Genomic DNA, 24854 nt, shown 5'->3' on the forward strand with positions numbered 1-24854 from the left:
ACAGGGCTTCCATGCTCTTGTGGTGTGTTTAGTTTGTAAGTGGTTGACATGTACTGTAGCCTACTTATAATTGGCAATGCGGGTTGGTGGTAGTATATATATCATACCCACTTTCTTGCTACTGTATATTCATGCTGTATCGTTGAAACCCATTTGCTGCTTAATTAAAGGCCCTATGAAATCATTGAAGCCATTTCCTGGAAAACGGAAAAAGTCGTCCAACACACGGGGGCGTATACAAATCTTGTGAATTACATTTACAGCACATTGTAACTGAGATAGCACTCTGCCTCTTTAACTAAATTTAACAAATGTTCAATGTTACCTTGCTAGCTAAAATGTTACTAATGTTGCTTAATGTTGCTAACCTATATGTTGCTAACATTAGCTTGCTACTGTATCTAATGGGTCGACCGTAATGCACATTCAGCACTATTGGCTACTGCCAATCAATATCCATGACAAGTCCCTCCCTAGCTTCCTGTTTTTACAGGAAACTCATAAATTATGTGGAATCAAATAGCATTATTGGCTAGCCGTTTCATGGGGACTTTAGGGACTGTGTGTGTAGCAGGCTCTTTTTTTCCTTTTAGCGCGCAGCTAAACAGATGCTTGAGGGAAGTGCTGGTCGTGGCTGCTGTTGCTGCTAGCTACACAACTATTGAAAACCCACTGTGCAAGAATGTGCACTAGTCCATCATCCTTTCCACAGATGAAAGGATGAGAGAAGGAGTGAGAGAGAGAGAAGCCAGCGCTATAGCAGGAGGGGGAGCGTATCTATGTTCCCCGGGTCCTATGTTCCCCGCTCCAAAACATGCACCATCTACACACCCTCACAACTCTGTCGCTAGTGCTCTTTTAGGAATAGAAGTTTTAACGTTTTAACCACACACACGCAATCAATAGCCTACCACCTAGCCAACAATATTTTTTTTGATCCACTTTTTCTCCCCATTTTCTATATTTTTCTCCCATCCCAATTTCGTATCATCCAATTCAACCCTCCCCTGTCACGGACGCTGTTTCTTGCCTCCCACAAGCCGGCTGCAATGTGGACTAAGTCATACATAGCACAAGTCCCCTCCGGTACTTGAGGTAACAGCAGTCGCATCTTTTCACCTGCGCAGCTCGATCTCTCAGTGGCGAGGAGTAACGCGTGGGAGGCTCACGCTGCCCCCGACACTTCCTGATTCCACTGCGCAGGCGCACCAACCGACCTGTAGGAGTCGCTTGTTCACAACGTTCGATCCCCACCCTTCAGTTTTCCCTCCCCGTAATACGGCCAATGTGTATTACTGCGGACGACCAGCTAAACTGAAAACAATGTGGAGAGCTGGATTCGAACACGCGAATCCTAGCGTCTCCACACTGGTGGCGAGTGCCTTGCCCACTACACCACCTAGCCGCCCCACCTAGCCAACAATATTATTCTCTTTCCTCCACAAACATTCTCAATTCCATTTCTCTTGTTTTTCCGTGCCGGCGAAATTCTACCGTTCGCTGCAGCGACTACTGACACACACATTTAAGCATTGATTTTGGCAGTAGGTTAGGCTGCCTCCGCGGCCCACTGGATGGCGCTCACTGGCCCCCACTGTTTGAGAATGGCTGATCTAGGACCCGGGGGAACATAGGACCCTTTTTTCGGGAGCGGGGAACATAGAACCTGGGGAACGTATACTGTAGGGATGACCCCGCTCACTGTGCTGTGTGTTCCTCTACTGCAGCCACCACCTGTGTTGCTCCCATGATCCACATGAACTGTTCTGACGTTGGTCCTAAAGTCACCGGCTCAGAGTGTCAGAAGACCTGCGACAGTTTAGACATGACCTGTGTAAGTACTACTAAGTTTAAAGGGGAACTATTTAACTATTTCTTTCACTATTTGGGCACTTTTTCACAATTCCTGTGAGTTTATGGAACACCTCTGTAATTTTTTATTTTTTTTAATTCATTGTTTTGTATTTCTAATGAAGTCCTCAAAAACAGCATTTTTCTACCTCAAGATCTTAAGCCGTTTTGAGCCTGGGCACCTAAACCACTGCGCCGCCTGAACATTATCATGCAGCGGTGTCTCTCTGACATCACAAATCAGCACATTTTCAGATGACTCAGTTCAGTGAGGGTGAATATTGTGAGAGGAGAATTGGAAGAATGCGCCAATATGAGAATTTTGAGACATAGATCATATTAATATAAGTTCACATAGCTAGGAAACAATGCTAAACACTGAAAAAGGCCATTTATAAGATAGTTCCCCTTTAAGTTTTATTTTAAAAAAAAATTTACCCAGGGACAGTGCACATGAACATCTTCAGTTTCCACATCAATGTAAATGTGCCAGAGTTAGCTAATGAGCTCGTTTTCATCTGTAGTCCCTGCCTACCATGCACATGTCTCTACTGCTGCTATATGCACTCAAGACTGTAGCACCCAAGTTTCAGCACCGTTTGACGAACATTGTTCCTCAGCTGAAAGAGTTGCTGACTTGTTGTACACAACTTGTAAGTCGCTTTGGATAAAAGCGTTCAGCTAAATGACAAAATGTAAATGTAGGTACAGGGTATACACACACACATACACACACACACACACACACACACACACATTAGGGGTGGAACAGTTCACAAAAATCATGGTTTGGTTCATATCATGGTTTTGGGGTTACGGTACACACACACACACACACACACACACACACAGCTCTTATATTTCTGACTCTCTCTCCCGTCCCCTTGGTGTGTTATAGATGAGTACAGAGTGTGTCTCGGGCTGTGTCTGTCCCGATGGCCTGGTGTCAGATGGTAAGGGAGACTGTGTCACGGAAGACAAATGTCCCTGCCTGCACAATGGACTGGTCTATCAGCCTGGACAGACTCTGAGAGTGGACTGCAACACCTGGTTGGTGCAGGACTTAATACACACGCATGCATGTGCACATACACACTAACACCATTGCACCACTGAAAAGTCTACTTCCTGCTGTTTGTATGCTGTTCATGTAGCCTATAGTATGTGCTTGAAGTATTACAGAGCTCCTTACAGTATATACGAAAGAAAGAAAGAAAGAAAGAAAGAAAGAAAGAAAGAAAGAAAGAAAGAAAGAAAGAAAGAAAGAAAGAAAGAAAGAAAGAAAGAAAGAAAGAAAGAAAGAAAGAAAGAAAGAAAGAAAGAAAGAAAGAAAGAAAGAAAGAAAGAAAGAAAGAAAGAAAGAAGGGCGGTTAGGTGGCCGAGCGGAGATTGCGTTCGTCACCAGCCCCGGAGCTGAGCTGGATTTGCCTGTTCGAATCCAGCTCACAGCTCCGGGGTTGTCACCAGCTTGGCTGGCCGTCTGCACTAATACAATTGGCTGTATCAGAGGGTGGGAGAAGCTGGCGGGGTGGGTCCGGGTCGTTGTAAACAGCGACTCCTACAGTTCGGTCGGGGCGCCTGCTAAGCGCGGATTGGACGTGAGGGGGATAGTGTGGTCCTCCCACACGCTACGCCCTCTCAATGAGAATCCGCGCTGCCAGGTGAAAAGAAGCGGTGATTGGCTGGACGTGTGTCGGAGGAAGCACGTGGTAGCCTCCACTCTCCCAGATGATCTGACTGTGGGGGGTAAGTGCGCAGCGACCAGGAAGGGACTGGGAATTGGCATACGACTAACATTGGGATGGGAGAAAATCGGAGGAAAATGGAGGGGAAAGAAAGAAAGAAAGAAAGAAAGAAAGAAAGAAAGCGTGCATTAATTCTGATGTTTTCGAGTACATAATCCATTGTTTGAGCACTCTGCAGGGGCGGAGCTTCCTATAGGCGACATAGGCATAGGCCTAGAGCGCTGCCCAGAGGGGGGGACACCAAAAACTGTGCCCAGCTAAAAATAATTACATGTATTATTCTATATCTGCAACCAATATTTTTACATTTTAAAATAAATGTCAGGGGTGAAGCTTGCCTCGGGCACCAAAAGTGCTAGGTCCGGCCTTGGCACAAACCTTAACGAAACCAAAAAGTGCAGAAAGGTACGTGTGAGCTACATGTGTGTGTAACTGGAGGTGTTTGTCTCCTCAGCTTCTGCAAAGGTAGCAAGTTTCTGTGCACCAAAAACGAGTGCGACCAGGTCTGTGCCGTCTATGGCGACGGCCACTACATCACGTTTGACGATAAGAGGTTCGAGTTCGACGGGCAGTGCGAGTACACACTTTTGCAGGTAAAGTCGCTGGTCTTCGGCCCACCAATCTCTGTAATGCAAGGAAAGTATGGCTTGATGTATGGCTTGATGATGTCTAATCGGGTGTTAATATATATTTGATGGAGAGGCGCAACAAACACTGGTATTCTTTTTTTTTACGGCGCTTATTGCTGGTAAACTCCTTATACTACCTCCTTATACTACATCATTATTGGAATGGGGTTTTGGTACTTACTGTATGGAACTGTATGGAAGTGACCCTTAAGGTTCCTGACAGGGTAAATCTGCATTTTGCTATGATGCCCCTCTATAGCTCATGGAATGAACTCCAACAGTCCTTAAAGGTTGATATTCTCCCCTCTGTTGCAGAGTTTAAAACCTTGATCTCCAACCTTTGTCAATCAAGTTGTACATGTTTTAATTTATCGTTGTCCTTACTTGTCTTATTGTTATGATTTTATATGCTCTGGGATTTTATATGCCTTTTATTTTAGCTTAGCTCTCTGTATGTACACCCGACGTGACTGTAAATGAGGGAAACTTCATTTAAATAAAGGTTTGAAATTAAATGAAAATATTTGTGTGTGTGCATGTGTGTGCGTGCGTGCGTGTGTGTGTGTGCGTGCGTGCGTGCGTGCGTGTGCGTGTGTGCGTGCGTGCGTGCGTGCGTGTGTGTGTGTGTGTGTGTATGTGTGTGTGTGTGTGTGTGTGTGTGTGTGTGTGTGTGTGTGTGTGTGTGTGTGTGTGTGTGTGTGTGTGTGTGTGTGTGTGTGTGTGGCAGAACTTCTGTGGTGGCACCAAGGGCAGTGGGACCTTCAGAGTGATCACTGAGAACATCCCCTGTGGAACATCAGGAACAACCTGCTCCAAGGCCATCAAGCTGTTCCTGGGGGTGAGCAACACAAAACACTGTAGACAGACACGTCCAACTAATATATAATACAGGGGGGCGACAGTGGCTCAGGAGGTAGAGCGGTCGTCTGGTAATCGGAAGATTCCCAGTTCGATCCCTGCTCCTCCCGGGGCTTCGTGTGGAAGTGTCCTTGAGCGAGACACTTAACCCCTGATTGCTCCTGGTGAGCAGGTTGGCACCTTGCATGTGAGGAACAAAATTGTAAAGCGCTTTGGATAAAAGCTGTTATATAAATGCACCATTTACCATTTACAGTATATAAAAAAGACAAAACAAAAGAAATAGTGATAACACTGTGATAATAGTGATAAAACGTCCCCCCGAACTGTGAACACACTAAAGACACTTTAACTGCTGCTTTGACCCATTGTCACCTCCATATATTTTTATTTGTAAACACTACTGGATCCTACAGTAAGATTTGTTTATTAAGGACAATGCAAATTAATGAACATCATTTACATGTGTATTAGGGATGCTCGATATTGGCTTTTTTACCGATACCGATATTCCGATATTGTCCAACTCTTAATTTCCGATACCGATATCAACCGATATCAACCGATACCGATATATGCAGGGTGTCCCCGTCCAAAAAACTTAATAATTTCAGGTAACTAATCATTTCACTGGATATATATATAACAAATATTGTTATTGTTTTTTATTTTTTTTAAACCGATACCGATATTTTCCGATATCACATTTTACTGCCGATATCGGCCGATAATATCGGTCGGCCGATAATATCGGACATCCCTATTGTGTATGCATAACATCACAGCATGATAAGGACGTAAATATGCCGGGAATAGCACAGGGCTCATTTCCACCCGTAGTCCTAAGTGTGAACAGAATGTTAACGTTACTCACTTGTGCCTTGTATATATCTTCTACCAATTTTTTATTTTTAAGATCTCCTTATTTTTAGCATTCGCTTGTATTTAAGTTGTAAATTTTTTGTTAAGTATTGTGGGATCTGTGTCGTTTTGTGGGAAGGGCGAACTATAGCAAACTACGATTTTCATTGTACGGCAAACTGTCTGTTTAACCCTTTCACTACCACACTACAGAAGGTTAACCTTTCACTACCACCACACTACAGACAGTTAACCGTATGTAGTGTGGTGGTGAAAGGGTTAACCTTCTGTAGTGTGGTAGTAAAAGGGTTAACCCTTTGTCGTGTGTCAGTGAAAGGGTTAACCTGCTGTATTTTCGCAGTGAAAGGGTTAACTGTGCACATGACAATAAATAATCTTGAATGTTGAATCTTGAAAACCACCCCTCCCCCCCAGACCAGTGAGTTCGTGCTGACAGACGCGGGCTACAAGATGGTCCAGGGGAACGGTGACGTCCTCCCCACCCAGGTCCGTAAGATGGGCAACTACATCGTGGTGGAGGTCAGGCCCGGAGTCGTCCTCATGTGGGACCAGAAGACCAGCCTCTTCATCAAACTCTCCCCACAATACCGGGTGAATATGACGTTAACACTTTCCACAAGTAAACAAATCAAATGGTTAAAAACCACAAAACAAGTACATTTAGTTGACGACAATTGGAAAACTAAAAGGTGCGTCGCAAAAGAGATCTGTATATAACTGTATATAAAAACACACCATAGAGGTCCATAACTGTATATAAAAACACACCATAGAGGTCCATAACTGTATATAAAAACCCACCATAGAGGTCCATAACTGTATATAAAAAGACACCATAGAGGATCATAACTGTATATAAAAACACACCATAGAGGTCCATAACTGTCTATAAAACCCACCATAGAGGTCCATAACTGTATATAAAAAGACACCATAGAGGATCATAACTGTATATAAAAAAAAATATATAGAGGTCCATATTATATATTAAAAACACACCATAGAGGTCCATACCTTATATAAAAACACACCATAGAGTACCAAGCTTGTATAAACAAGCTTGTTTAGTGGCTAATTTTCCCCAATGGTACTGTGTCTCCTCCTCAGGGCAAAGTGTGCGGTCTATGCGGTAACTATGATGGCAACAGTAGGAACGACTTCACCACGCGCTCCCATGAGGCCGTCGCAGACGCTACGGAGTTTGGCAACAGCTGGAAGGTTCTGAACTGCCCCGATGCCAAGGTGGTCCCTGACCCGTGTTCCTCAAACCCGTACCGGGCAGCCTGGTCCCAGAGACAATGTAGCATCATCAACAGTGTCACCTTCCAGTCCTGTCACTCAATGGTAACCATTCCCAACAGCACGCGCTCATGTACTGTATAATACGCCATACCAGACGTACACTCGTTCACACACACACACACACACACACACACACACACACACACACACACACACACACACACACACACACACACACACACACACACACACATACACATACACACACACACACACACACACACACACACACACACACACACACACACACACACACACACACACACACACACAGTTTGCATATTGTTGAGGTTGCCCCAAACAATATCTTAATTCACACCTAGCTGAGAGGCCAAAGGCTACAGCCCCCATCTCTCTCTATACTTAAGATCAAGTGTCTCTGCCTCTTCTTCAGTGTCTCCTAGCTGGCCAGAGGAGAGCACTCCTCTTCTTCAGTGTCTCCTAGCTGGCCAGAGGAGAGCACTCCTCTTCTTCAGTGTCTCCTAGCTGGCCAGAGGAGAGCACTCCTCTTCTTCAGTGTCTCCTAGCTGGCCACGATGAGAGCACTCCTCTTCTTCAGTGTCTCCTAGCTGGCCAGAGGAGAGCACTCCTCTTCTTCAGTGTCTCCTAGCTGGCCAGAGGAGAGCACTCCTCTTATTCAGTGTCTCCTAGCTGGCCAGAGGAGAGCACTCCTCTTCTTCAGTGTCTCCTAGCTGGCCAGAGGAGAGCACTCCTCTTCTTCAGTGTCTCCTAGCTGGCCAGAGGAGAGCACTCCTCTTCTTCAGTGTCTCCTAGCTGGCCAGAGGAGAGCACTCCTCTTCTTCAGTGTCTCCTAGCTGGCCAGAGGAGAGCACTCCTCTTCTTCAGTGTCTCCTAGCTGGCCAGAGGAGAGCACTCCTCTCAGCCAAAGCTCATTTAACCCACATGTCACTTGTATGAATTGTTTTTATTATTAAACCTATTTTGATCAGAAGATCTGTCTACGATAATAATTAGGGATGCTCGATATTGGCTTTTTTACCGATACCGATATTCCGATATTGTCCAACTCTTAATTTCCGATACCGATATCAACCGATATCAACCGATACCGATATATGCAGGGTTCCCCCCCCCCAAAAAAACTGAATAATTTCAGGTAACTAATAATTTCACTGGATATATATATAACAAATATTGTTATTGTTTTTTTCTTTTTTTAAACCGATACCGATATTTTCCGATATCACATTTTACTGCCGATATCGGCCGATAATATTGGTCGGCCGATAATATCGGACATCCCTAATAATAATCGATGAGTCCGTTTTCCACCACAAATATAAATCGTATTTTGTCATCTGGACAACATCTTCATTTAGCCCGGAACTTCATTATTCAACGCAACAATGTGTGTGTTTAAGGTGGATCCCACTCCCTACTACGAAGCCTGTGTGTACGACACGTGCGCTTGTGACGCCGAGTGTGAGTGTTTCTGTACCACTGTGGTGGCCTACGCCAAGGCTTGTTCTGAGGCCGGAGCCTGCATCAGGTGGAGAACTCCTACCGTCTGCCGTGAGTTTGTCCGCTGCACCCTAGCACTACCACCAAATTAATTGTTGGCAGATCTTCCCGTACAAACCCCCCCCTACCCAAATGTCCAACCCCCCCCCCCCCCCCCCCCCCCCCCCACCCCCCCCCACCCAACCCCCTCCAATGTACAGTTTCTTCCCCCTCAAATGTATATACTCTCTTTTAGAAACTCTGTCTCTTAAACAGTACTGTATATTTGCATATCTTGCATGTCATAAATGTCTGGATGTAACAGTACTGTTTATCTGTATGTCGTGTATGTCATAAATGTTATGATGAATTGAAAATGGGGGACCCTGATGTAAACAAGACGGAAGTCTTTCTCTGGTCTGCATCCCCTTAACAATTGTGTGTATTGAGCTGTACTGTATTGTACCCATTCTGCAATATGTTAATAAAGTGTTCAATCAATCAATCAATCAATCAAACACTTTTTTTTCAAGGAAAATACGATTATAAGACTGTATACAAGATTAAATGATTGTCTTTGCCATTGTAAGTGGAGAGATAGAGTAGATCCAACCATAGCTGAACTAGATGTGACCAACTAACGGATTCACAAGCATTGTATCGTTAAAAACGTGTGTTTCAGAACTGCAGGAGTATAACAAGTGCTTTATTTTGACTCTCGCAGCTATTTTCTGTGACTACTACAATGACCCCAGTGGCTGTGAGTGGCACTACAAGCCGTGTGGAGCCGCCTGTATGAAGACCTGCAGGAACCCCTCAGGAAACTGTTTGAGTCTAACCACTTCCCTGGAAGGTACGGTCGGCACAGTCCACACTCGGGTGGGAGAAAATGATCAATTCATGTAAATAATCGCAATACTTCTGCATCGATGCACTAAATTCAAAAGGCCATTTTGCTCTTACGTTATGCTCAGGTTGGGGGATTCCATTCCGCCCAACCTGAGCATGATGACATAAGAGCAAAATGGCCACCATCAGCGTGCGTTTGATATGCTCTTCCAAAAAGAGAAGTATCTGACTATGCCCATCTCTCTACCTGCCTGTGTCCATTATGCTAATGAGCAGTCTGAACAGTGAGCCAAAAACAGGTTGTTAAAGGGGAACTATTTTACTATTTCTTTCACTATTTGGGCACTTTTACACAATTCCTGTGAGTCTATGGAACACCTCTGTAATATATATATTTTTTTTATTCATTGTTTTGTATTTCTAATCAAGTCCTCAAAAACAGCATTTTTCTACCTCAAGATTTCGAGCTGTTTTGAGCCTGGGCTCCTAAACCACTGCGGAGCGTCGTCTTCGCCTGAACATTAACATGCAGCAGTGACTATATGACATTACATATAGGCACATTTTCAAACGACTCAGTTCAGTGAGGGTGAATATTGTGAGAGGAGAATTGGAAGAATGCGCCAATATGAGAATTTTGAGACATAGATCATATTAATATAAGTTCACATAGCTAGGAAACAATGCTAAACACTCAAAAAGGCCATTTATAAGATAGTTCCCCTTTAAGACTGTTCATAATGTTATGGCGGTGTTATAGCGTGTCGCAGGCCGCTACCCACAATGAGGTTTGTTCATGATTGTTGCAGGCTGCTACCCACAATGCCCCCCTTCTAACCCCTACTTCGATGAGGTCAACATGAAGTGTGTTGCCATTGAGGAGTGCGGTTGCTTCGATAAACTCGGCAATCATTATGGCCTTGGAGAGAAGACTCCATCGTTTAAAAACTGTTACCCATGGTAGGTCCCGTTATGTAAATGACTAATCTTTAGGCCACCATTACCCTAGAACATCATGGTGTCTTTTTAGAGAGAATCGATATAATATCAATAACCTATACTAACACAATGATTATGTATATCTTGTATGTCTTTTTATGTTGGGATGAATTTACATTGTAGGTCAAATATAATAAGCGGTGCAAGTAGGATTAGAGATGGAGAGCATAGAGGCTTTGCTTCTACTTCATATGGCCTGGATTTATATATCTGACCACACTTTCACTTTCACTTAGACTTTAGTGAACAAACCTGAACTTTCAGAAAATGCACAATTATTATTATTATTATTATTATTGTTATTATTATTGTTATTATTATTATTATTATTATTATTATTATTATTATTATTATTATTATTATTATTATTATTATTATTATTATTATTATTATTATTATTATTATTATTATTATTATTATTATTATTATTAGTATTATTATTATTAGTATTATTACTATTAGTATTACTATTATTAGTAATATTACTATTATTGTTATTGTTATTATTATTATTATTATTATTATTATTATTATTATAAAATAAAAGTGAGATAGAAACCCAATACGGGCTTATCCGAAAACCTCACCTAAATACTGTAGTAATAAGATAATAAAAATGCAAATACAAATACTTTACAAACACATTTTAATCACGTTTTATATTATTATTTAGACCAACAAGGTTGAAAACAAATGTTCAAAATGATTGATGAATATCTTTTATTATTTTATTATTTTATAGATAAACCAAACCATAAGTGACATCTACAACATATTTTATTGAGGTCCCTCATATTGCACTTCAAACTGAGTCAACAATATTAAAACCACAATTTTTGGTCTATTCTTTAGCTCCTGTACTACCTCTGGAATAAGGTGTAACTACGATGTGAACAGTAAGAAAAGCATCTATACATTACCTTATTCATTGTCTATACCAGTGGTTCTCAACTGGTGGGTCGCAGGGCCGTTTTGAGTGGGTCGCAGAATATTTGAAATGTCTGATGCTGCACTTTTATTTTGAAGGACATACATTTCCCATGACGCAGCACGCATGCAGTAGCCGTTTGCTGCTAGCGTTGTCATGACAGTAACACTAACGTTGTCACATTAGTTAGCGCTCATTGATTCAAGCATTTGTATACATGGCGAAACGCAAATACGACACATTAAATATGGGTTTTCTTACATTGAGGACAAAAGAGAGGGACCAAAACCTCAGTGTGTTGTGTGCAGTGACGTGCTAGCACATGAAAGCATGAAGCCATCAAAAATTTATATTCTTCATAATACAATGCTGTTCAGTATCCCCTGATAGGGTAATCTCTGCTACAGTTCAATTTAGATTCTTGAAACTTGATGAGCATCACCAGATTAAACTTGTTTGAAAGGCATATATGCCTGTAATTCAAGATCAGTCTACCTTTTTATTTAATACAATAAAAGTCTGCCTTTTTATTTCATATTTCATACAGTTCAATTTAGATATTGTATTGTGTGAGATGATGACAGAATAAAACTACTACTACTACTACTACTACTATTCTTAAATCATGATGAGCATCACCAGTTTAAACTTGTTTAAAAAGCATATATGCCTGTAATTCAAGATAAATCTGCCTTCTGTAGTTCTCTGTAGCTCACTTGGTAAAGCATGGCAGTAACAATGCTGAGGTTGTGGGTTCGATCCCATGGGGCTACATGTACTGAAAATCGATGCACTGAATAAAAGCGTCTGCTAAGAAGCATATATATATATTTTTTTGTCTTATTTCATTGGGTTTTTAGCCCTAGTTGCACTTTTGTTGCACTTTCTTTTTGTTTATTTCATGTTTTTAACAATGCATGAAGGATTGTGTATTACTGCACAATTCTTTTGTGAAATCAATCAAAGTGGTTAAAAAATTTGGGTCGCGACTGACTAAGGAAAAATGTGGGTCCTGAGGCTAGGCCAGTTGAGAACCACTGGTCTATACCATATACAAATCTATAGCTATTTCTGGAAGGAAAAACAAAGATAATCCTTGAAATTGATTATGTATACAATTTTCCTCCAGGTTGCACATGTGATCATAATGGGAAAATCTTCTTGTACGGAGAGACTGTCTACAATACAACGGATGGTCTCGGAAGCTGCATTTCAGCTATCTGTGGGCCAGATGGTAACATTACCAGGGAGATGTACCCATGCTTAACCACTACAACCCCCAGTATAAGCACCACAGTCCCGATCACAACGACTGCCGAGGCCGGTACGCCCACAGGGGTCTTCACCACAACGTCAATACCTACCACCATCCTCACCTTCTCCACACCCGGTAAGAAGCGGCATCATGTTTTAGAAGAGTAGCATGAGGCTGTAAGGAAGGACATGTTGTTGCGCAAAATTTTAAATCACATTTTGTTTCAAATACAGAAACAGCAACCGAAGCGACTCAGAAGCCCTCAACAGCAGGTGTTGGTGTTGAAACAACGACAAAGGAAGTAACAACAGCTGAGGCTGTAACAACACCAAAGCCACCAATAATAGAAACTACTGGTCCAACAACAGCTTCTACCACAGTTGTTGGTGTAACTACAACAACAAGACCAGGAACAACAATTGTCAGTGAAACTACAACACCAGGTGTTGGTGTAACTACAACAGCAAGACCAGGAACAACAGTTGTCAGTGAAACTACAACAGCGGGTGTTGGTGTAACTACAACAGCAGGCCCAGGAACAACAGTTATAACTTCCAAACCAACCATTACTACCACAACAATTGGACCTTTCACAACAAAGGGAACCACTCAGGCACCAGGTGTTGAAACAACCACAAAGGAAGCAACAACAGCTGAGACTGTAACAACACCAAGGCCACCAAAGGTAGAAACCACCGGCCCAACAACAGCTTCTACCACAGTTGTTGGTGTAACTACAACAGCAAGACCAGGAACAACAGTTGTCAGTGAAACTACAACAGCAGGTGTTGGTGTAACTACAACAGAAGGCCCAGAAACAACAGTTATCAGTGAAACTACAACAGCCGGTGTTGGTGTAACTACAACAGCAGGCCCAGAAACAACAGTTATAACTTCCAAACCAACCATTACTACCACAACAATTGGACAATTCACAACAAAGGGAACGACTCTGGCACCAGGTGTTGAAACAACCACAAAGGAAGTAACAACAGCTGAGACTGTAACAACACCAAGGCCACCAAAGGTAGAAACTACTGGTCCAACAACAGCTTCTACCACAGTTGTTGGTGTAACTACAACAGCAAGGCCAGGAACAACAGTTGTCAGTGAAACTACAACAGCCGGTGTTGGTGTAACTACAACAGCAGGTCCAGGAACAACAGTTATAACTTCCAAACCAACCATTACTACCACAACAATTGGACCATTCACAACAAAGGGAACAACTCTGGCACCTGGTGTTGAAACAACCACAAAGGAAGTAACAACAGCTGAGACTGTAACAACACCAAGGCCACCAAAGGTAGAAACCACTGGTCCAACAACAGCTTCTACCACAATTGTTGGTGTAACTACAACAGCAAGACCAGGAACAACAGTTGTCAGTGAAACTACAACAGCCGGTGTTGGTGTAACTACAACAGCAGGCCCAGGAACAACAGTTATAACTTCCAAACCAACCATTACTACCACAACAATTGGACAATTCACAACAAAGGGAACGACTCTGGCACCTGGTGTTGAAACAACCACAAAGGAAGTAACAACAGCTGAGACTGTAACAACACCAAGGCCACCAAAGGTAGAAACCACCGGTCCAACAACAGCTTCTACCACAATTGTTGGTGTAACTACAACAGCAAGACCAGGAACAACAGTTGTCAGTGAAACTACAACAGCCGGTGTTGGTGTAACTACAACAGCAGGCCCAGGAACAACAGTTATAACTTCCAAACCAACCATTACTACCACAACAATTGGACCATTCACAACAAAGGGAACCACTCTGGCACCAGGTGTTGAAACAACCACAAAGGAAGTAACAACAGCTGAGACTGTAACAACACCAAGACCCCCAAAAGTAGAAACCACCGGTCCAACAACAGCTTCTACCACAGTTGTTGGTGTAACTACAACAGCAAGACCAGGAACAACAGTTGTCAGTGAAACTACAACAGCCGGTGTTGGTGTAACTACAACAGCAGGCCCAGGAACAACAGGTGTCAGTGAAACTACAACAGCAGGTGTTGGTGTAACTACAACAGCAGGCCCAGGAACAACAGTTATAACTTCCAAACCAACCATTACTACCACAACAATTGGACCATTCACAACAAAGGGAACGACTCTGGCACCTGGTGTTGAAACAACCACAAAGGAAGTAACAACAGCTGAGACTGTAACAACACCAAGGCCACCAAAGGTAGAAACCACTGGTCCAACAACAGCTTCTACCACAATTGTTGGTGTAACTACAACAGCAAGACCAGGAACAACAGTTGTCAGTGAAACTACAACAGCCGGTGTTGGTGTAACTACAACAGCAGGCCCAGGAACAACAGTTATAACTTCCAAACCAACCATTACTACCACAACAATTGGACAATTCACAACAAAGGGAACGACTCTGGCACCTGGTGTTGAAACAACCACAAAGGAAGTAACAACAGCTGAGACTGTAACAACACCAAGGCCACCAAAGGTAGAAACCACTGGTCCAACAACAGCTTCTACCACAGTTGTTGGTGTAACTACAACAGCAAGACCAGGAACAACAGTTGTCAGTGAAACTACAACAGCAGGTGTTGGTGTAACTACAACAGCAGGCCCAGGAACAACAGTTATAACTTCAAAACCAACCATTACTACCACAACAATTGGACCATTCACAACAAAGGGAACCACTTTGGCACCAGGTGTTGAAACAACCACAAAGGAAGTAACAACAGCTGAGACTGTAACAACACCAAGACCCCCAAAAGTAGAAACCACCGGTCCAACAACAGCTTCTACCACAGTTGTTGGTGTAACTACAACAGCAAGACCAGGAACAACAGTTGTCAGTGAAACTACAACAGCCGGTGTTGGTGTAACTACAACAGCAGGCCCAGAAACAACAGTTATAACTTCCAAACCAACCATTTCTACCACAACAATTGGACCATTCACAACAAAGGGAACCACTTTGGCACCAGGTGTTGAAACAACCACAAAGGAAGTAACAACAGCTGAGACTGTAACAACACCAAGGCCACCAAAGGTAGAAACCACCGGTCCAACAACAGCTTCTACCACAGTTGTTGGTGTAACTACAACAACAAGACCAGGAACAACAGTTGTCAGTGAAACTACAACAGCAGGAGTTGGTGTAACTACAACAGCAGGCCCAGGAACAACAGTTATAACTTCCAAACCAACCATTACTACCACAACAATTGGACAATTCACAACAAAGGGAACGACTCTGGCACCTGGTGTTGAAACAACCACAAAGGAAGTAACAACAGCTGAGACTGTAACAACACCAAGACCCCCAAAGGTAGAAACCACCGGTCCAACAACAGCTTCTACCACAGTTGTTGGTGTAACTACAACAACAAGACCAGGAACAACAGTTGTCAGTGAAACTACAACAGCCGGTGTTGGTGTAACTACAACAGCAGGCCCAGGAACAACAGTTATAACTTCCAAACCAACCATTACTACCACAACAATTGGACCATTCACAACAAAGGGAACCACTCTGGCACCTGGTGTTGAAACAACCACAAAGGAAGTAACAACAGCTGAGACTGTAACAACACCAAGGCCACCAAAGGTAGAAACCACTGGTCCAACAACATCTTCTACCACAGTTGTTGGTGTAACTACAACAGCAAGACCAGGAACAACAGTTGTCAGTGAAACTACAACAGCCGGTGTTGGTGTAACTACGACAGCAGGCCCAGGAACGACAGTTGTCAGTGAAACTACAACAGCAGGTGTTGGTGTAACTACAACAGCAGGTCCAGTAACAACAGTTATAACTTCCAAACCAACCATTACTACCACAACAATTGGACCATTCACAACAAAGGGAACCACTCTGGTGCCTGGTGTTGAAACAACCACAAAGGAAGTAACAACAGCTGAGACTGTAACAACACCAAGGCCACCAAAGGTAGAAACCACTGGTCCAACAACAGCTTCTACCACAGTTGTTGGTGTAACTACAACAGCAAGACCAGGAACAACAGTTGTCAGTGAAACTACAACAGCCGGTGTTGGTGTAACTACAACAGCAGGCCCAGGAACAACAGTTATAACTTCCAAACCAACCATTACTACCACAACAATTGGACAATTCACAACAAAGGGAACGACTCTGGCACCTGGTGTTGAAACAACCACAAAGGAAGTAACAACAGCTGAGACTGTAACAACACCAAGACCCCCAAAAGTAGAAACCACCGGTCCAACAACAGCTTCTACCACAGTTGTTGGTGTAACTACAACAACAAGACCAGGAACAACAGTTGTCAGTGAAACTACAACAGCCGGTGTTGGTGTAACTACAACAGCAGGCCCAGAAACAACAGTTATAACTTCCAAACCAACCATTACTACCACAACAATTGGACCATTCACAACAAACGGAACCACTCTGGCACCAGGTGTTGAAACAACCACAAAGGAAGTAACAACAGCTGAGACTGTAACAACACCAAGACCCCCAAAAGTAGAAACCACCGGTCCAACAACAGCTTCTACCACAGTTGTTGGTGTAACTACAACAGCAAGACCAGGAACAACAGTTGTCAGTGAAACTACAACAGCCAGTGTTGGTGTAACTACAACAGCAGGCCCAGGAACAACAGTTATAACTTCCAAACCAACCATTACTACCACAACAATTGGACCATTCACAACAAAGGGAACCACTCTGGCGCCTGGTGTTGAAACAACCACAAAGGAAGTAACAACAGCTGAGACTGTAACAACACCAAGGCCACCAAAGGTAGAAACCACTGGTCCAACAACATCTTCTACCACAGTTGTTGGTGTAACTACAACAGCAAGACCAGGAACAACAGTTGTCAGTGAAACTACAACCGCCGGTGTTGGTGTAACTACAACAGCAGGCCCAGGAACAACAGTTATAACTTCCAAACCAACCATTACTACGACAACAATTGGACAATTCACAACAAAGGGAACGACTCTGGCACCTGGTGTTGAAACAACCACAAAGGAAGTAACAACAGCTGAGACTGTAACAACACCAAGACCCCCAAAAGTAGAAACCACCGGTCCAACAACAGCTTCTACCACAGTTGTTGGTGTAACTACAACAGCAGGCCCAGGGACAACAGTTGTCAGTGAAACTACAACAGCAGGTGTTGGTGTAACTACAACAGCAGGCCCAGGAACAACAGTTATAACTTCAAAACCAACCATTACTACCACAACAATTGGACCATTCACAACAAAGGGAACAACTCTGGCACCTGGTGTTGAAACAACCACAGAGGAAGTAACAACAGCTGAGACTGTAACAACACCAAGGCCACCAAAGGTAGAAACCACCGGTCCAACAACAGCTTCTACCACAGTTGTTGGTGTAACTACAACAGCAAGACCAGGTACAACAGTTGGCAGTGAAACTACAACAGCCGGTGTTGGTGTAACTACAACAGCAGGTCCAGGAACAACAGTTGTCAGTGAAACTACAACAGCAGGTGTTGGTGTAACTACAACAGCAGGCCCAGGAACAACAGTTATAACTTCCAAACCAACCATTACTACCACAACAATTGGACCATTCACAACAAAGGGAACCACTCTGGCACCTGGTGTTGAAACAACCACAAAGGAAGTAACAACAGCTGAGACTGTAACAACACCAAGACCCCCAAAAGTAGAAACCACCGGTCCAACAACAGCTTCTACCACAGTTGTTGGTGTAACTACAACAGCAAGACCAGGAACAACAGTTGTCAGTGAAACTACAACAGCAGGCCCAGGAACAACAGTTGTAAGTGAAACTACAACAGCAGGTGTTGGTGTAACTACAACAGCAGGTCCAGGAACAACAGTTATAACTTCCAAACCAACCATTTCTACCACAACAATTGGACCATTCACAACAAAGGGAACAACTCTGGCACCTGGTGTTGAAACAACCACAAAGGAAGTAACAACAGCTGAGACTGTAACAACACCAAGGCCACCAAAGGTAGAAACCACTGGTCCAACAACAGCTTCTACCACAATTGTTGGTGTAACTACAACAGCAAGACCAGGAACAACAGTTGTCAGTGAAACTACAACAGCCGGTGTTGGTGTAACTACAACAGCAGGCCCAGGAACAACAGTTATAACTTCCAAACCAACCATTACTACCACAACAATTGGACAATTCACAACAAAGGGAACGACTCTGGCACCTGGTGTTGAAACAACCACAAAGGAAGTAACAACAGCTGAGACTGTAACAACACCAAGACCCCCAAAGGTAGAAACCACTGGTCCAACAACATCTTCTACCACAGTTGTTGGTGTAACTACAACAGCAAGACCAGGAACAACAGTTGTCAGTGAAACTACAACAGCCGGTGTTGGTGTAACTACAACAGCAAGACCAGGAACAACAGTTGTCAGTGAAACTACAACAGCAGGTGTTGGTGTAACTACAACAGCAGGCCCAGGAACAACAGTTATAACTTCCAAACCAACCATTACTACCACAACAATTGGACCATTCACAACAAAGGGAACAACTCTGGCACCTGGTGTTGAAACAACTACAAAGGAAGTAACAACAGCTGAGACTGTAACAACACCAAGGCCACCAAAGGTAGAAACCACTGGTCCAACAACAGCTTCTACCACAGTTGTTGGTGTAACTACAACAGCAAGACCAGGAACAACAGTTGTCAGTGAAACTACAACAGCCGGTGTTGGTGTAACTACAACAGCAGGCCCAGGAACAACAGTTATAACTTCAAAACCAACCATTACTACCACAACAATTGGACCATTCACAACAAAGGGAACCACTCTGGCGCCTGGTGTTGAAACAACCACAAAGGAAGTAACAACAGCTGAGACTGTAACAACACCAAGGCCACCAAAGGTAGAAACCACTGGTCCAACAACAGCTTCTACCACAGTTGTTGGTGTAACTACAACAGCAAGACCAGGAACAACAGTTGTCAGTGAAACTACAACAGCCGGTGTTGGTGTAACTACAACAGCAGGCCCAGGAACAACAGTTATAACTTCCAAACCAACCATTACTACCACAACAATTGGACAATTCACAACAAAGGGAACGACTCTGGCACCTGGTGTTGAAACAACCACAAAGGAAGTAACAACAGCTGAGACTGTAACAACACCAAGACCCCCAAAAGTAGAAACCACCGGTCCAACAACAGCTTCTACCACAGTTGTTGGTGTAACTACAACAGCAAGACCAGGAACAACAGTTGTCAGTGAAACTACAACAGCCGGTGTTGGTGTAACTACAACAGCAGGCCCAGAAACAACAGTTATAACTTCCAAACCAACCATTACTACCACAACAATTGGACCATTCACAACAAACGGAACCACTCTGGCACCAGGTGTTGAAACAACCACAAAGGAAGTAACAACAGCTGAGACTGTAACAACACCAAGACCCCCAAAAGTAGAAACCACCGGTCCAACAACAGCTTCTACCACAGTTGTTGGTGTAACTACAACAGCAAGACCAGGAACAACAGTTGTCAGTGAAACTACAACAGCCGGTGTTGGTGTAACTACAACAGCAGGCCCAGGAACAACAGTTATAACTTCCAAACCAACCATTACTACCACAACAATTGGACCATTCACAACAAAGGGAACCACTCTGGCGCCTGGTGTTGAAACAACCACAAAGGAAGTAACAACAGCTGAGACTGTAACAACACCAAGGCCACCAAAAGTAGAAACCACCGGTCCAACAACAGCTTCTACCACAGTTGTTGGTGTAACTACAACAGCAAGACCAGGAACAACAGTTGTCAGTGAAACTACAACAGCCGGTGTTGGTGTAACTACAACAGCAGGCCCAGGAACAACAGTTATAACTTCCAAACCAACCATTACTACCACAACAATTGGACCATTCACAACAAAGGGAACCACTCTGGCACCAGGTGTTGAAACAACCACAAAGGAAGTAACAACAGCTGAGACTGTAACAACACCAAGGCCACCAAAGGTAGAAACCACCGGCCCAACAACAGCTTCTACCACAGTTGTTGGTGTAACTACAACAGCAAGACCAGGAACAACAGTTGTCAGTGAAACTACAACAGCGGGTGTTGGTGTAACTACAACAGCAGGCCCAGGAACAACAGGTGTCAGTGAAACTACAACAGCCGGTGTTGGTGTAACTACAACAGCAGGCCCAGGAACAACAGTTATAACTTCCAAACCAACCATTACTACCACAACAATTGGACCATTCACAACAAAGGGAACGACTCTGGCACCTGGTGTTGAAACAACCACAAAGGAAGTAACAACAGCTGAGACTGTAACAACACCAAGACCCCCAAAAGTAGAAACCACCGGTCCAACAACAGCTTCTACCACAGTTGTTGGTGTAACTACAACAACAAGACCAGGAACAACAGTTGTCAGTGAAACTACAACAGCAGGTGTTGGTGTAACTACAACAGCAAGACCAGGAACAACAGTTGTCAGTGAAACTACAACAACAGGTGTTGGTGTAACTACAACAGCAGGCCCAGGAACAACAGTTATAACTTCCAAACCAACCATTACTACCACAACAATTGGACCATTCACAACAAAGGGAACCACTTTGGCACCAGGTGTTGAAACAACCACAAAGGAAGTAACAACAGCTGAGACTGTAACAACACCAAGACCCCCAAAAGTAGAAACCACCGGTCCAACAACAGCTTCTACCACAGTTGTTGGTGTAACTACAACAGCAAGACCAGGAACAACAGTTGTCAGTGAAACTACAACAGCCGGTGTTGGTGTAACTACAACAGCAGGCCCAGGAACAACAGGTGTCAGTGAAACTACAACAGCCGGTGTTGGTGTAACTACAACAGCAGGCCCAGGAACAACAGTTATAACTTCCAAACCAACCATTACTACCACAACAATTGGACAATTCACAACAAAGGGAACGACTCTGGCACCTGGTGTTGAAACAACCACAAAGGAAGTAACAACAGCTGAGACTGTAACAACACCAAGGCCACCAAAAGTAGAAACCACCGGTCCAACAACAGCTTCTACCACAGTTGTTGGTGTAACTACAACAACAAGACCAGGAACAACAGTTGTCAGTGAAACTACAACAGCCGGTGTTGGTGTAACTACAACAGCAAGACCAGGAACAACAGTTGTCAGTGAAACTACAACAGCCGGTGTTGGTGTAACTACAACAGCAGGCCCAGGAACAACAGTTATAACTTCCAAACCAACCATTACTACCACAACAATTGGACCATTCACAACAAAGGGAACCACTCTGGCACCTGGTGTTGAAACAACCACAAAGGAAGTAACAACAGCTGAGACTGTAACAACACCAAGACCCCCAAAAGTAGAAACCACCGGTCCAACAACAGCTTCTACCACAGTTGTTGGTGTAACTACAACAGCAAGACCAGGAACAACAGTTGTCAGTGAAACTACAACAGCCGGTGTTGGTGTAACTACAACAGCAGGCCCAGGAACAACAGTTATAACTTCCAAACCAACCATTACTACCACAACAATTGGACCATTCACAACAAAGGGAACCACTCTGGCGCCTGGTGTTGAAACAACCACAAAGGAAGTAACAACAGCTGAGACTGTAACAACACCAAGGCCACCAAAGGTAGAAACCACTGGTCCAACAACATCTTCTACCACAGTTGTTGGTGTAACTACAACAGCAAGACCAGGAACAACAGTTGTCAGTGAAACTACAACAGCCGGTGTTGGTGTAACTACAACAGCAGGCCCAGGAACAACAGTTATAACTTCAAAACCAACCATTACTACCACAACAATTGGACCATTCACAACAAAGGGAACCACTTTGTTACCAGGTGTTGAAACAACCACAAAGGAAGTAACAACAGCTGAGACTGTAACAACACCAAGGCCACCAAAGGTAGAAACCACCGGTCCAACAACAGCTTCTACCACAATTGTTGGTGTAACTACAACAGCAAGACCAGGAACAACAGTTGTCAGTGAAACTACAACAGCCGGTGTTGGTGTAACTACAACAACAGGCCCAGGAACAACAGTTATAACTTCAAAACCAACCATTACTACCACAACAATTGGACCATTCACAACAAAGGGAACAACTCTGGCACCTGGTGTTGAAACAACCACAAAGGAAGTAACAACAGCTGAGACTGTAACAACACCAAGGCCACCAAAAGTAGAAACCACTGGTCCAACAACAGCTTCTACCACAGTTGTTGGTGTAACTACAACAGCAAGACCAGGAACAACAGTTGTCAGTGAAACTACAACAGCCGGTGTTGGTGTAACTACAACAGCAGGCCCAGGAACAACAGGTGTCAGTGAAACTACAACAGCCGGTGTTGGTGTAACTACAACAGCAGGCCCAGGAACAACAGTTATAACTTCCAAACCAACCATTACTACCACAACAATTGGACCATTCACAACAAAGGGAACCACTCTGGCACCTGGTGTTGAAACAACCACAAAGGAAGTAACAACAGCTGAGACTGTAACAACACCAAGGCCACCAAAGGTAGAAACCACTGGTCCAACAACATCTTCTACCACAGTTGTTGGTGTAACTACAACAGCAAGACCAGGAACAACAGTTGTCAGTGAAAGTACAACCGCCGGTGTTGGTGTAACTACAACAGCAGGCCCAGGAACAACAGTTATAACTTCCAAACCAACCATTACTACCACAACAATTGGACAATTCACAACAAAGGGAACGACTCTGGCACCTGGTGTTGAAACAACCACAAAGGAAGTAACAACAGCTGAGACTGTAACAACACCAAGACCCCCAAAAGTAGAAACCACCGGTCCAACAACAGCTTCTACCACAGTTGTTGGTGTAACTACAACAGCAGGCCCAGGGACAACAGTTGTCAGTGAAACTACAACAGCAGGTGTTGGTGTAACTACAACAGCAGGCCCAGGAACAACAGTTATAACTTCAAAACCAACCATTACTACCACAACAATTGGACCATTCACAACAAAGGGAACCACTCTGGCACCTGGTGTTGAAACAACCACAAAGGAAGTAACAACAGCTGAGACTGTAACAACACCAAGGCCACCAAAGGTAGAAACCACTGGTCCAACAACATCTTCTACCACAGTTGTTGGTGTAACTACAACAGCAAGACCAGGAACAACAGTTGTCAGTGAAAGTACAACCGCTGGTGTTGGTGTAACTACAACAGCAGGCCCAGGAACAACAGTTATAACTTCCAAACCAACCATTACTACCACAACAATTGGACAATTCACAACAAAGGGAACAACTCTGGCACCTGGTGTTGAAACAACCACAAAGGAAGTAACAACAGCTGAGACTGTAACAACACCAAGGCCACCAAAGGTAGAAACCACCGGTCCAACAACAGCTTCTACCACAGTTGTTGGTGTAACTACAACAACAAGACCAGGAACAACAGTTGTCACTGAAACTACAACAGCAAGTGTTGGTGTAACTACAACAGCAAGACCAGGTACAACAGTTGGCAGTGAAACTACAACAGCCGGTGTTGGTGTAACTACAACAGCAGGCCCAGGAACAACAGTTATAACTTCCAAACCAACCATTACTACCACAACAATTGGACCATTCACAACAAAGGGAACCACTCTGGCACCTGGTGTTGAAACAACCACAAAGGAAGTAACAACAGCTGAGACTGTAACAACACCAAGGCCACCAAAGGTAGAAACCACTGGTCCAACAACAGCTTCTACCACAGTTGTTGGTGTAACTACAACAGCAAGACCAGGAACAACAGTTGGCAGTGAAACTACAACAGCCGGTGTTGGTGTAACTACAACAGCAGGCCAAGGAACAACAGTTATAACTTCCAAACCAACCATTATTACCACAACAATTGGACCATTCACAACAAAGGGAACGACTCTGGCACCTGGTGTTGAAACAACCACAAAGGAAGTAACAACAGCTGAGACTGTAACAACACCAAGACCCCCAAAAGTAGAAACCACCGGTCCAACAACAGCTTCTACCACAGTTGTTGGTGTAACTACAACAGCAGGCCCAGGGACAACAG

General features: G+C 43.7%; 1 protein-coding gene across 1 annotated transcript in view; it reads left to right on the top strand.

The window, feature by feature from the left end:
- LOC311247296 (mucin-5B-like) overlaps positions 1 to 24854 on the top strand; it is a gene marked incomplete at both ends in the record, with an annotated part of 70945 nt that overhangs the window by 18964 nt on the left and 27127 nt on the right. Inside the window, 8 exons of the mRNA XM_084337655.1 lie at positions 1728 to 1834; positions 2750 to 2901; positions 4051 to 4189; positions 4953 to 5063; positions 6380 to 6556; positions 7073 to 7309; positions 8650 to 8800; positions 9411 to 9607. Coding sequence (XP_084193781.1) covers positions 1728 to 1834; positions 2750 to 2901; positions 4051 to 4189; positions 4953 to 5063; positions 6380 to 6556; positions 7073 to 7309; positions 8650 to 8800; positions 9411 to 9607 — 1271 coding nt within the window. The remainder of the gene's footprint in view (positions 1 to 1727; positions 1835 to 2749; positions 2902 to 4050; positions 4190 to 4952; positions 5064 to 6379; positions 6557 to 7072; positions 7310 to 8649; positions 8801 to 9410; positions 9608 to 24854) is intronic.

The sequence above is a fragment of the Notolepis coatsorum genome (assembly GCF_963971535.1).
Source record: "Notolepis coatsorum genome assembly, chromosome: 20".
NCBI lineage: Eukaryota > Metazoa > Chordata > Actinopteri > Aulopiformes > Paralepididae > Notolepis > Notolepis coatsorum.